At 55.1% G+C, this 14,151-nt stretch overlaps 1 protein-coding gene across 1 annotated transcript; it reads left to right on the forward strand.

Annotated features, from left to right (window-relative positions):
* Window positions 1–316: 316 nt before the first annotated feature.
* LOC311374539 (protein Jumonji-like) lies at window positions 317–14,042 on the forward strand (the record flags this gene model as incomplete). Its single annotated transcript, XM_084490367.1, has 12 exons — window positions 317–1,841; window positions 4,022–4,644; window positions 7,496–7,588; window positions 7,918–8,036; window positions 8,322–8,392; window positions 9,066–9,180; window positions 9,674–9,779; window positions 10,264–10,446; window positions 10,997–11,127; window positions 11,607–11,793; window positions 12,521–12,628; window positions 13,124–14,042. Coding segments are annotated over 12 exons (3,540 nt in total), but the record flags the coding sequence as incomplete, so codon positions are not given.
* Between the last annotated feature and the right edge of the window lie 109 nt (window positions 14,043–14,151).

Here is a 14,151-nt window from a genome sequence, read left to right on the forward strand (position 1 = left end):
ATCAGCGCGTGCGCTTCTCTCACGCTCAGTGACTTCCACTCCCTTTTTCCTACTCCTTTTCAGGAATATCAATTGAATATGTCATATTCTTTTCTTTTTTTTCTTATTTGTGAAATAATTTGTTTTTTTGTTTATAAATGTTATTTATTTTTTTAATGTTTTGTATTTTTGATGTTTGATTTATATTGATATGTCTGAAAAAAATTTGATCAATTAAAAAAATATGTATATATCTCCGCCCTCCCACCCTGATCCCCGCCCTCCTCCTCCTCCTCCGCTCCCTCTCTGATGTCACTTCCTCCCTCCTCCCCTCCAGGCCTCCAGAGTGAACGGGCTGACGCGGGGCGCAGCGGCGGGCGCCAAAAAGGGGCGGGACTTCCGGCTGCCGTCCAGAACTGTGAAGAAGTACACCGCCACCGTGTCCAAGGGCCACGTCACCTACACCAAAGCCAAGCAGAGGGACCTGGGCAAGAAAACCAAACCACTCAGCAGCAGCAGCAGCAGCAAACACATCAACGGCAGCGTGGCCGCTGCTCACAATCACAGCCACAATCAGCACAGCCAGCCAGCAGCCGGCCCCGCGCCGGCCCACTCAGGGAGAGCAGTGGCGGCGGCGTCAACACCGCCAGCCCACCACAGCAATGCAAAAACCCGCAAACAGGTGCTAATGTCCAACGGGGGGCTGCTGCACAAGGTGGCCGCGGGCACCCGCCTTAACGGCCGTCTCAACGGGCAGCGCCACAACTACCAGGCCCAGGCCCAGGCCCAGGCGCAGGCCGATGGCCAGGGCCGCGAGGGCCTGCGCCACTCCAAGCGGCGCCTGGAGTCGTCGGGCGGCAGCGAGGCCAAGAAGCCCGTCGCCGCGGCAACAGCCGCCGCCGCCGCCGCCAGCACCGTCGCCGCGGCCGAGGCCAAGAAGGCCAAGCTCCAGGCCCCGCCCCTGGAGACGCGTAGCAACAGCAGCATGGGCAGGAAGGCGGGCCTGCAGGAGAAGGCCGCCGCCCCTTTCGCGCCGGTGACCAACGGACACGCCCCCGAGCCGACCGCCGCCATGGCGCCCTCCGCCCCGGTCGCCCTGCCCTCCACGCCCCCTCCCCGACAGAGCCCGCCCCCCTCCACACCAGCAGCCAGCACGGAGCCAATCAACACGCGGCCCAAGCGGGCGTCGGCGGGCAAGCTGATGTTGATCCGACAAGCACAGCAGCAGCAGCAGAGCAGGTCTCACGCTCGCAGCTCCTCCTCCTCCTCCTCCTCCACCTCCTCGTCCTCCTCCTCCTCCACCTCGTCCGCCTCCTCCTCCTCCTCCTCCTCCCCCGCCCCGGGCCACAACCCCGGCCGCGCCGGCACTACCTCAGACCCCCAGCACCCGGCGGCCGCCGCCTCCCCCTCCCTCTCTACCTCCTCCCCCTCCTCCTCCCGGACGGGCCTCCACCCCAGCCCCCCCGGCCCGGCGGACCGGGACGGCGAGTGGGAGCGGGAGAAGGAGCTGTCCCGGCAGCAGGAGGGCGAGCCGGACCGGGAGCGCCGGCGGAGCCGCCCCGAGGGCTGGCCGTCGCTGAGCGCGGCGCCCGTCTTCCGGCCGGGCTCCCGGGAGTTCCAGGACCCCCTGGTGTACCTGGCGGCGGTGCGGGAGCGGGCGGAAGGGGCGGGGCTGTGCCGCGTGGTGCCCCCCCCCGACTGGCGGCCCGAGTGCAAGCTGAGCGAGGAGATGCGCTTCGTCACGCAGGTGCAGCGCGTGCACAAGCTGGGCCGGCGCTGGGGGCCCAACGTGCAGCGGCTGGCCTGCATCCGCAAGCACCTCAAGGCCCAGGGCATCCGCATGGACGAGACCCCCGTCATCGGTGAGCGGCGCGCACGCACGCATGCACGCACTCTCGCCTGCAGACACACCGCACACACAGAAACACCGCACACACAGAGACACTGCACATACACAGACACACACACACAGAGACACGCACACGCATGCACAGAGACACGCACACAGAGAGGCGCACGCATGCACACACGCGTACACATACATGCACACACACATGCAAGCATTCACACATGCACTAGCACACACGCGCAGTGCACACACACACACACACACACACACACACACACACACACACACACACACACACACACACACACACACACACACACTAGCTCACCTGATGAGGTAAACATGCGCTGCACAATGATTTGGATGATACAGTTTGAGAGTGGTCAGGCCGGGTTCTAGTCTCGCGTCGTACCAACAGTATCGTGCATGAGCTGTATCCACCCTAGGCCCCGACGTACTGCCCCTCCGCTGAACCGTCTGGAGCAGCGCTCAGACCGTGCAGTTAGGAGAGGATCTCCCTCTGGTCCGCTTCATTAACCGCGGCGGAGCCGTGCCAGGTTTCCTACGCTAAACCAGCAGTGTTCATATCAAAAGGGCTGATAAAGATGTGATGGTAAAAGACCAAACCGAGCCAAGACTCACAGAGAGACTTAAAAAGCAGTCGCAGCCGTGCCCGGCGCAGACCCGTTGCAGCGCGGGCCAACACCGGTGGTCATTTGTCTTCAGAGTCCCCCCTCCCCCCCCCACCCCTCTTCAAGGGTAAAGGCAGCCAGACGGGGAGGCAGGGGCTGACAGCTTTGACAAACGACGTGAAGTCTGATATCTGGGGATCGCATTGTAAAAACCGGAGCCTGGGACCCCAGACAGGCTTTGCGCTTTATTGGTGTACAGAATGGGGTGTTTCATGCTTCGGTCTGGCCGTATCGCTTTACACTCGCTGTTCAGGCTTGTCTGCCGCTATGGTAACACAATGTTTCAGGATGGAAACAGTGGGGGAAAAGAAACGAATTTTCATCAAAACATTGTTATACTATTTTTTATTATAATGTAAGATAGAGACGAATTGCTTTGTAAATCTGGGATGGGGACATTGGGGAAACAATCTAATCTAACATATGATGGGGTATGATATTATTGATCGATATCAGTATAGTCCAATCTAACATATGATACGTTATGATATTATTGATCTATATCAGTCCAGTCCCACATGCCCGTGGAGGTGGTAACGGCAGCACAGAGGGTTGGCTCCCACCGTCTGCATCGTGTTCTTATTTCCTCCATTTCCCCTCCTCGCCGGGCTCCCAATAACCTCTATTGTCCCCCGAGGCGTCTCACAGGGGGTGATGCTCGCCGTGTAGGGGGCTATTTATTTATTCCTCTAAAGACCGCGCCGGGCAGCCAGAGATGTGAATCAGCACAGGTGTGTGTGTGTGTGTCTGAGGCGCGGTACCACTGGCGTGTCACCTGCTGCTCTCCCGCCCGGCGATGGTAGATTCCAATATGTGTGAGCAAAGGGGCCCCCAGGGGCCAAGCAGACAATATCTTCCCCAGATTGGCCCCTGTCACCTCCCCGTTCCTCACAGCGGGGGGGAAATTATCTTACTGGGTTTTAAGAGGTGTGTGTGCGTGTGCGTGTGCGTGCGCATGCGTGTGTGTGAATGCACCACCCAGACAGAGGGTGGAGATACGAAGACGTATCTGTATGTTGGCGTTTGTCTGTCTCACCTCGATTCAGACTTAGACAGAGTTTTATTCCCAAGTCCTCATTGTGCGTTGAAGGGCAACAGGGCGTGTATTCAAAAAGGAGTGCCAGTAACTACACATCAAGATGGTCGTTTTACAATAGACACTCAGATAATTCAGCCCTAGTTTGCGGCTGTGATTACCCTGCTCTCTGCGACGCCCTGCTGACCGGCCACCCTACCGGCGGACACCCCAGCCGGCAGCAGCTCATAATAGAATTAAGCCAGCGGCGCACTTTTTCTTCTCCTCCTCCTCCTCCTCCTATTTTCCTATTCTCACTTTTTCTTCTCTTCCACCTCTTCCCCTACGACCTCCTCTTCCTCCTCTTCTTTACCTTACTATTACCATTACTTTTTCTCTTATTTTCCTCTTCCGCCTCCTACTCCCCTTCTTCCTCCTCCTCTTTTTCTAATCTTCCTTTCCCCCCCCCCCCTCCCCCCCCTGCAGGCGGCTGCGAGGTGGACCTGGCCCGCTTCTTCCAGCTGATCAACGACATGGGCGGCATGCAGCAGGTGATGGACCTGAAGAAGTGGAACAAGCTGGCGGACCTGCTGCGCATCCCGCGCTCCGCCCAGGACCGGCTGGCCAAGCTGCAGGAGGCCTACCTGCAGTACCTCCTCTCCTACGACTCCCTGGGCGCGCCCGAGCGCCTGCGGCTGCACGCCCAGGTGCTGCGCGAGAAGCGCAAGCTGGAGGCCCGCCGGGGCCCCCTGGAGGGCCACGTCGACCCCCTGCTGGCGGGGCCCGGCGGGGGCCTGGTGCTGCTGCCGCGCTACGAGCCCAAGAACGGGCTGGCGTGCGGCCTGGTGGCGGGCACGGCCGGGGCAGGGCACCGGCGTGCCGGCGGTGGCGGCGGCATTGGGGCCGGGGCCGCGGCCTGCCGTCGCCTGCAGGAGCTGGAGGCGCAGGTGAAGGCGGGACGCCGCCGGCTCTTCACTCAGGAACAGCAGAGCGGGCGGCAGGAGGAGGAGGCCCTGTGTGGGGAGGAGGAGGAGGAGGAGGATGAAGAAGAGGAGGAGGAGGAAGAGGATGCAGGTGTCCTCAGCGACCAGCACAAGTGTATTTACAAGGTCAGTGTGCAGTTCCTCAAAATGTGTTCAGGTGGAGGAGCGTCTAATCCGTTGTGTTTTTGTAGTTGTAGTGGATCGTTTCTGTTCAGCAGTTTCATCCATGAACGATATTATTTTTAGGATTCACATTTCTCTCTAGAGGGTACAAAAACTTGAGCAAAGATATTCAAGCATTTAGTATTCGGCTCGCTTCCCTCTGGCCTCAAATCAACGGTTCAACAATACATCAACACCTGCACAACAAAAAAATCCACTTTCTCCTCCGGAGCACACTGGGTAATTCTTATCTCTGGGCCATGAACTTCCAGGGTTGGAGACGGGGAGACTTTCTTCTGGATTGTTATCACCCACAGAGGGGTTCAAACACAGACGTACAAATCGTCACCTCCTCAGTGTCGGCGCTATCGCGGGCGCGGGTGTCTGGGCGACGCGGCTGGTGTTAAAGAGGTTTCTACCTCAGGAGATAAGCACCGGTTCCTCCCCCAACAGAGAGCGCTGCTTCCTGCGTCATCACACCCCACAGGGCCACTGTGTGACTTCTGTGGATAAAACAAATTCATTACTCAAAAGTTTTCGTCCCCGGATTAGGATCGCAACCCCCCCAAACCCACTAACCGTCTGTGACTTTAAAGATGGCCTTTGTGTTTAGTTTGTGGTTCTTAAATTGCGCATGATGCATTTCTGTTTTAAATATCCCTGCTCCGCTGTGTGGGAGGAAGGGGTTGTCTTCCGGGATGTTCACTCTGCCATGAGTGTGCTCGTGAGAGGGGTTCCGCAAGTGTGTGCATGTGGGCAGCGTTTCATTTAAACAAGGTCCCACGAGCATATGCACATGTGAACGTGTGCACGTGAGAAGCGTTCCGCGAGAGGTGTTCAAACCACTGTGTGTGTGTGTGTGCACATGGGCGTGTGCACGGGTGCAGTGTTCGGTAATATAGGTCAGCGAGGAACGGAGCCCATTGCCAGCCCCGGACCCCGGGCCCCGTCTCCCCCCCCCCCCCTGCTCAGGGGTCCTGGCTGGCTGCCATCTCCCTGCATGTCAGATGTCCTTGTGTTTACCCCCGGCCCCCCCTCGCCCCTTTATTCCCCTTGAACCCCCCCCCCACCACCCCTGCTCAAACATCTGCCCACTTCCTATTTTGCTATTTCACCGGCATCCTCCCCCCACCCACCGTCCCCCCCCCCCCCCCCCCACACATACACACACACATACATACATGCCCGCATGCACATACACGTATATATACATGCGCGCACATACACATATACATGCATACACAATTCATCAATGCAAACATTGGTATACACACGCAGGCACATACAAACACACACACACACACACACACACGCATATCCCTGGTGAGTCACACTCCTGACCTATGGATGTGTTTCTCTGCGCCCGTCCCCCCGGCCCCCCCGGCCGGCGGCCCCCCGTCTCACACTCGGAGACGGAGCGCCGCAGGTAACCACGTCTGTCACAACACGGTGACGGACACGGGCGGACGCCGTACGACCCCTCCCCTCTCCTCCCCCCCCCCCTCCCTCTTCCCCCTCGCAGTATCGCTGGCTCAGATTGCCCTGTGTATGTTTGTCACCCAGACTCGCCCCCCCCCGAGGGAGGGATGTGTGTCTTTGTTCCCCCCCCCCCCCAGAGAACAGCGTGCCGGGGAAGAGATAAGCCCAGCTCCGGTGACGGCTGCTGGCCCCCGCTACGGATTAGCTTCCCAGCGCTAGCCCGCGGCCAATGCTCCGGCATAAACAGTGATTGCATATTCTTATCAAAGATCTTACAAAATTATATATATATATATATATATATGAAGATACTTATATTATATTTGTGTTGTGTTTAGCTTTTTTGGGGGGATTTTATGATGAGATCCCCATCTCTCTCCACCGCGGACGGAGAACAACTGTCAACCCGGGAATGCTTTGGGAGGAACCCAGGAAGGCTTTGGGAGGTACCTGGGAACTCTTTGATAGGAACCCGGGAACGCTTTGGGAGGAACCCGGGAACGCTTCGATAGGAACCCGGGAATGCATTGGGAGAGACCCGGGAACGTTTTGAGAGGAACCCGATATCTACATAAAGAGCAGCTCAACACCTGAAGATAACGACACGCTGATACGAAGGAGGAGAGTTTTACATGAGTTTCGCATTAGCGCACAATAAATAGTCTCCCTGCTCGTAGTCACGGCGACGGCGGCCCTCTTTCAGGGCCGCTCTCAACGTCCCGGACCTCAGGGTCGGCAGATTTATGGGCCCCCCTCCTTTGGAGGGGGGCCCCTGGGGTAGAGGGGGGGGGGGATCTGTCAGAGACGTGCGGGCGGAGAGGTGAAGGAAGATGGAGACTTATCTGCTCAAACCCCCCCCCCGCGCCTGTCAGACGCACGCAACACTTGCACGCCGCCCCACGTGCATGCTCACCATGTGTGTGTGCGCGGTTCACCCAAAGGCCAGCGTGGTTGTTCCTGTGTTTCATCGTGAGGTCCTCTCCCTCGCCCCCGATACATTGTTCTTCCCTTCCTCCGTCCCGGAGGAGAACCAGAGTCGCAGGTCCGGGCTCGAGCACGGGAACGCTGTCTTATCGTAACGCGATGGCCGTAATCTGATCAAAGTGAGGTTAATCCGAGGTTTACTGAGTCCAAGCGCCGCCGTGTGTCTCCCCACGCTCGAGTCAACTGTCAAATCTGAAAAAATTTGGATTTCAAATAATAACAGCGAATGACTTTTACCTTGAAGATCCCGTCCGTATTGATCCCCCCCCCCCTCCAGAGTACACTCTGTTCTTTCTCCTCAGGTCTAATGGTTCCATCTGTTTTTTTGGGGGGGTTTTTGTTCCTCTTGCAGGGGAAATCTATGTCTCTGACCAACTTCTTCAGGATAGCTCGGAACACCATGACCATGTGCTTTAACAAGGACCCCGGGGAGGCCGAGGTGGAGGTGAGTCCCAGGGACGAGGCAGCCCTGCTTACCCAGCCCTTTAAAGCCTTTATAGTCAATACCACTTCAGTCCTACCATACTGGTAGCACAATACCACTTCATCCGTCTTATGCGACTTGTCAGATCCGACTTGTTACTTCTAGACTTTGTGAGAACAAACACAAAGTCTAGAAGTCTAGAAAGTAATCATTAGCCAATGAGTATGGCCTCAGCTAGTACGCATTTAACAAGGACTTAGCCGTATGCTAGTGGTGTAAACAGTACTGAGTGTTGTGTATTGTGTATGCTGTGTGTAGTGTTGACTCTGTTCTTCTCTGGCCCCGCGCAGCAAGAGTACTGGAGGATTGTTGAGCAGAGAGACTGCCACGTCGCAGTGCATCATGGGAAGGTGGACACCAGTACTCATGGGAGTGGATTCCCAACGGGAAAATCAGAGCCATTTTCAAAGTAAGGAAGCCCAACACTTCTCTGACGATGTACACAAGATAAATACTAGCAGTTCTAAATATTCCTCCAAAAAAGGTTGCAAGTGAAGACATTCTCTGCACTGCCAAACTTTGAGGATATAAATATGACTTATAATAAGCACCTTTCGAAAAGGGCTTACAAAGTGCTTTACCAAACGATGCCGCAATAAATAAGACGGTACATACCGACACTGTAATCCAGAACTAAATCCTAAAAATCCATAGAAAAAAGGTGTTGAATTAATGCGCATTTTGTGTTCCTCAGACACGGATGGAACCTCACCGTCCTGCCTAACAACTCTGGATCCATTCTGAGGCATCTGGGTGCTGTGCCCGGTAAGAACGCTGACCCACGCTGCCTGTCTCCCTCCACACACACATGGCCGCACTGCCTCCCCCGCACGAGGGGGGAGAGGCATGTGGCGCCCACAGACTCATCCATCTTCTTTAGTGTCCCCCACCTGAGAGGGAGATATGTTAGGATGTGCACACACTTGTTCCTTCACTTCTAAACGCAATAAATAATGTCCTCCTCCCCCTCACCTCTTCTGTCTCCTCCTGGCTCCTGCCTCTCTCCTCTCCTTCTGCTCTCCTGTAACCTCCTCCCTGCCATCTGTTCCCCTCCCCTTTCTTCTCCTCTCCTCTTATCTCCTGTCCTCTCCTCTCCCACCTCCTCTCCTCTCTCCTCTCCTCTCCCACCTCACCTTGCCTCCCACCTCCTCTCCTCTACCCCCTACTCCTCGCCTCTCCTCTTCTCTCCTCTACCACCTCCTCTCCTCTACCGCCTCCTCCACTCTCCTCTCCTCTCCTCCCCTCCTCTCCTCTCCTCTACCTCCTCCTCTACCACCTCCTCTCCTCCTTCTCTCTTCCTCCTCTCCTCTCGCCTTTTCTCCTCTCCTCCTTCTCTCCTCCTCCTCTCCTCTCCCCTACCACCTCCTCTCCTCTCCCTTCTCCTCTCCTCCTCTCCTCTCCTCTCCTCCTTCTCTCCTCCTCCTCTCGTCTCCTCTAGGGGTGACCATTCCCTGGCTGAACATTGGCATGGTCTTTACTACCTCATGCTGGTCTCGAGACCAAAACCGCCTTCCATACATAGATTACCTACACACTGGTGCTGACTGCATTTGGTGAGTACAGACCAGAGAGAACCGCACCAAACCTGCACGACTTCACGCCACTTTCCTCCTCTTGTATATATTTTTATATTGGGTCAAACACTCGGCTATGGGTCGACGCAACGCAACGCAATGACCACACAGACGCTTCGACACAGTCGTGAACCTGTTTTGGTCCTGCGTCGGGTTTAAGTGAGCGGACCAATCACAGCCCCTGCTTGCTGCCGCCTCGACGGAAGGTTACAATTTTGGGGAGGCACACGTCAGGCCCTTGCGGTGGACGCAAGGAGGGTCCGCAAGGACGCTATCGGTCCATAAACCCCCTTGCCTTGCGTCGACGTGGAACCATAACTAAGCCTTAGCAGTTCACAACCAAACGACGCACACCTCTTCCGTATCAAACGGATTAATGCAGGACCTGCAGGTAGATAATCCGCTTAGAGTGAAGACTTCCCCCCCGAGGCTATTGGCCGCTGACGCTGTCCGTCTCTCTCTCTCCCCTCAGGTATTCTGTCCCTGCGGAGGACAAGGCCAACCTGGACAAGGTGGTCCACACGCTGCTCCAGGCCAACGGCACGCCCGGCCTGGACATGCTGGAGAAGAACATCATGGTAGGTGGTCCGCTCCAGACTCCCTCTCTAGTGGGGGGGACGGCAGGAGTGGGAGAGGGACCAGACAACCGCACCAGCTCTAGAGTGCTGCGTCACTAAATGTAGATATAGATACACTAGATATTTTAATTATCAGGAAGAAAAAAAACGGTATTCATGATATTCTTCTTCTATTCGTGTCTTTGAAGCTGGTTGGTTATGACAGTTTCCAATTTCTTTAGACAGTCCTTAGTATTATTTTTGAACACTGTGAGATCCTTCCATTCATTCGTTTCATTAATGATATTGATGATCTGAGATACGACAAATATATGAATGAATAAATAAGCCTCCCCTGAACTCATTTTCCGTTCCACGTGTAAGCTCCTCCTCCTCCTCCACGACTATTAAATACGTTCTCCATTGTTCACCCTGTGGCCTCTTCCTCCTCCTCTACTATTAAGGAGGCTATTAAATACGCCTCAACGGTTCCCTCTTCCTCCAGATCTCCCCGGAGGTGCTGTGTCGCGAGGGCATCAAGGTGTACCGCACGGTGCAGCGCTGCGGCGAGTTCGTGGTCTGCTTCCCTGGGGCCTTTGTGTCCAAGGTGTGCTGCGGCTACAACGTGTCGGAGACGGTGCACTTCGCCACGCCGCACTGGATGGACCTGGGCTACCAGGCCGCCAAGGTAACGCCGCAAGAACTACGCTACCCAGAATGCCTCACAAACAGTGGGGGGGTGGATGTGATACACGGCCTCGGGCAGCTTGGGATTTGTAGTCCGCCAACGCCACGTTGGCTAGTCATTGTTTATGTTGTGCGTTTTGTTTTCGGATTCTTAATGAAGTTGTTTTTGTCCCAGGTTTTGGGTTTGTGTCGGCTCGTTGCTGCCCCCTAGTGGGCGGCGAAGTGTAGTTATACAAGGACTTGTGTGAATGGATTATTTATTTAAAAACCATTAATTCATTAATATGCATTGAATCACTCCTGACTATTAAATAATACTCCTCTACACCACATACATTGTACAATAACTTGTATAACTGTATTTACCTCATTACCTCACAGAAACTAAACCTCAGAAAATACTTTTTGCAATCAATCCCAAAAATATGAAGGCAGATTATTCTTTGTAAGGCTTGAGACAGGAACCCTGCTCCCTGCTGGTACCCAGCGTTCAGCCCGTCCTTCCCACCGCTCTGTAGTGGAGTTCCTCATGGCTTTTTTCCCCCGGACAGGACCTGAAATGCCGGCGCATCGCCAAGCCCTTCTCCATGGAGAAGCTGCTGTACCAGATCGCCTCGGCAGAGTCCAAGAGGGAGAACGGCTTCCTGCTCACCACCATCGCTGCCCTACTCAAAGACCTCAGGTACACACACACACACACACACACACACACACACACACACACACACACACACACACACACACACACACACACACACACACACACACACACACACGTGGGCTGCACACTCGGCTAAATACACACACACCATAAACGTACTGTATTGTAGTAACGAACACACACATATTTTAAATCGTCATCAAGGAAAAACACACACTTTGTTTTGTTAAGAACACAGACAATAACACAGGTTATTTTGTAAGGACACACTCGCCCACACACACTTAGTTTTGGTTTAGAACAGACACAAACAAACACGTTACGTTGTGGTCAAGGGCACACTCGCCCACACACACTACATCGTACTCAAGAACACAAACACACTTTGTCGCAGTGAAGAACGCACGCACACACATTTTTCTTTCTGAAGCTAAATCAATAGCATCGACCAATAGGCATCCAGCTGGCTAACGGCCGCCCCCCTGGTCCTCGTCCAATAGGAACATGGAGATGCGCCAGCGGCAGGAGCTGTTCCAGGCGGGCCTGCTGTCGTCGGCGCGCTACGGCACCCACGACGGCAGCCTGGGGCCCACCGAGAGCCGCAAGAAGCCGCGCGGGAAGTGGCTGCCGCTGGAGTCCTCGGAGAGACGCTGCCAGACCTGCCTGCACCTCTGCTACCTGTCCATGGTGAGACCACCGCCCGCAGGGGGCTTGGGCGGCCAGAGGGGCTGGGGGGCCTGGTGGCTGGGGGCCACAGGGGCTTGGGGGGGCCAGAGGGCTGGGGGGCCAGGGTGCTGGGGGGCCCGGGGCCAGAGAGATCGGACGCCAGAGGGCTGGAGGGCCAGGGTGCTGGGGGGCCAGGGAGATTTTACAACGGCTTGTACTTGATAATCACGCTCACACCTGTTTAGTAAAACACGGGACCTTTAATAATATTTGGTTTTGGGAAACATGGAGGTCAAACTTTGGTGGTCCAACTGATGAGAATCTGATGAGCCGTACATCCCAGACAGATTTTTTTTTTTTTTTTAATTCAATGGCTGTAATAAGCTTGAGTCTGTTAATCTAGTCGACGTGAATCATTGTTCCACTCTATTTTTGAGTGCCTGGAATGTTCCATTAAGGACTGAAGGTGGGCATGTGGAGCTAGAGAAGTGCCTTACCTGCCTGGTCATTTCAGATCTAGTGTTGGTGATGTTTGCACATGTACGCTGGACTGGGTCAAGTTGTAGTCTGGGTTTCAATCCCCAAGGTGTGCACCGTCTAACCTGTAGGCCTCCCGGCTCTACGGCCCTACCGGCTCTGTGATAACATGTCTTCACTGGGCGTGTCCGTGGCTCAGGGCTCCTGGACGACTAACGAGGCTCAGGGCTGCTGGACGACTGACTAATGTGAGCTCTCCCCCATCCATCAGGTGGTCCAGGAGACGGACAATGTGGTCTTCTGTCTGGAGTGTGCCCTGCGCTACGTGGACAAGCACAAGTCCTGCAGAGGCCTCAAGATGATGTACCGATACGATGAGGTGTGTGTGTGTGTGTGTGTGTGTGTGTGTGTGTGTGTGTGTGTGTGTGTGTGTGTGTGTGTGTGTGTGTGTGTGTGTGTGTGTGTGTGTGTGTGTGTGTGTGTGTGTGTGTGTGTGTGTGTGTGTGTGTGTGTGTGTATATGGTACATGGTTTGTCTGTTCACAATGAAACAATACCCCCCTCGATCCTGCAGGGGGAGCCATAGGTTTGTTGTATCATGTGCAATTTAATGCTTGTTCAACCACAACCAGGAATAGCATTACTTCCTTCCTTTTTGCAATGTCTTTATTGAAACCAAAACATTAGTATAGGTTTGCGGTTCTGATCTTTCTCATTTTCTCTCTCTGACTTTCTTTCTCCTTCTCTTCCACTTGCTCTCTCTCTCTTTCACTTCCTCTTTCCCCTACTTTCTTTCTTTCTTTCTCCTTGCTCTCCTTTCTCTCTCTCTCTCTCTCTCTCTCTCTCTCTCTCTCTCTCTCTCTCGCCCACCCCAGGAGCAAATCAACAGCTTGGTGAACCAGGTGTGCGGCAAGGCCCTGGGGAAGAGCGGAGGAGGAGGCGTGGCGGTGGGGGTCGGTGGAGCGGGCGGGGGTGGAGGCGGCGGCGGCGGCGGGCTGGTGGTGGTGGGGGGGGGGGATCTCCGCCACAGCCCCAGCCAGGGGGTCAAAGCCTCTCCGGCCAAGCGGGGCCCCCGCAAGCGTGCCACGGTGGAGGTGTCCCTCTCTCGCCTCAGCTCCGCCCACATGCCCAAAGCGGCGGCGGCCGTGTCCTGAGTGACCCCAAGACCCGCCCCCCATACCCCCCTCGTCGCCCCGTGCCCACGCCCTGCATAAGCCCCCCTGCTCCTTCCTTCCGTCGTGTTTTCTTTTGTTTTCCTACAGCTCGGTTCCCGACCGCCCACCCATATTCTAAAATATGATTGTGAGCTTTAGACGCAAAGATGACCCCGTGATATTCACCCTCCCCCCTTAGTACGACAAGCTTGCTTCTAAGAAAAGGAAAAAAAAAAACGGAAACAGCGAGATGTCAGTGTTTTTTGCACTAGCGTGAAAGAAGAATTTATTTTTTGTTTGACTTGTTCCTCTCTTCACTTTTCTTCGAGTCGTCCATTTTTTTTTTGTTTTCCTCCCTAGCATTAAGTGTGAAGTTCACTGGTGGACTTGATGAGCCCGAAAATAAACTCCTCCTCCCTCCCCCTACCCTAAACACCAACCGACACACCCTAACATGAAGAGGGTAACCATGGTTACCCAGCTGCCTCCCCTCCCCCCCCCCCACCCCCTCACAACACAGGTTCCTCATCACGAATCACTTAACTGTGAACGCAAGGCGGACGACAGAGGGGACGTTGGTTTTAACTGAAATCCCCCCCTGACCCGGTTTTTTAATGTAACGTTTAAGTGACACCAAGTAGTGACCCAAAGTTTGGCTCTGTCCTCGCTTCTCAGGACGAGTGGAGTCCATTTTATTTTGTTGTTGTTTGTTTCTCGGTCTCTGCCACGGCCCCCCCTGCGGTGTGGCA

The sequence above is a fragment of the Micromesistius poutassou genome (assembly GCF_964030765.1).
Source record: "Micromesistius poutassou genome assembly, contig: SCAFFOLD_5489, whole genome shotgun sequence".
Classification (NCBI taxonomy): Eukaryota; Metazoa; Chordata; class Actinopteri; order Gadiformes; family Gadidae; genus Micromesistius; species Micromesistius poutassou.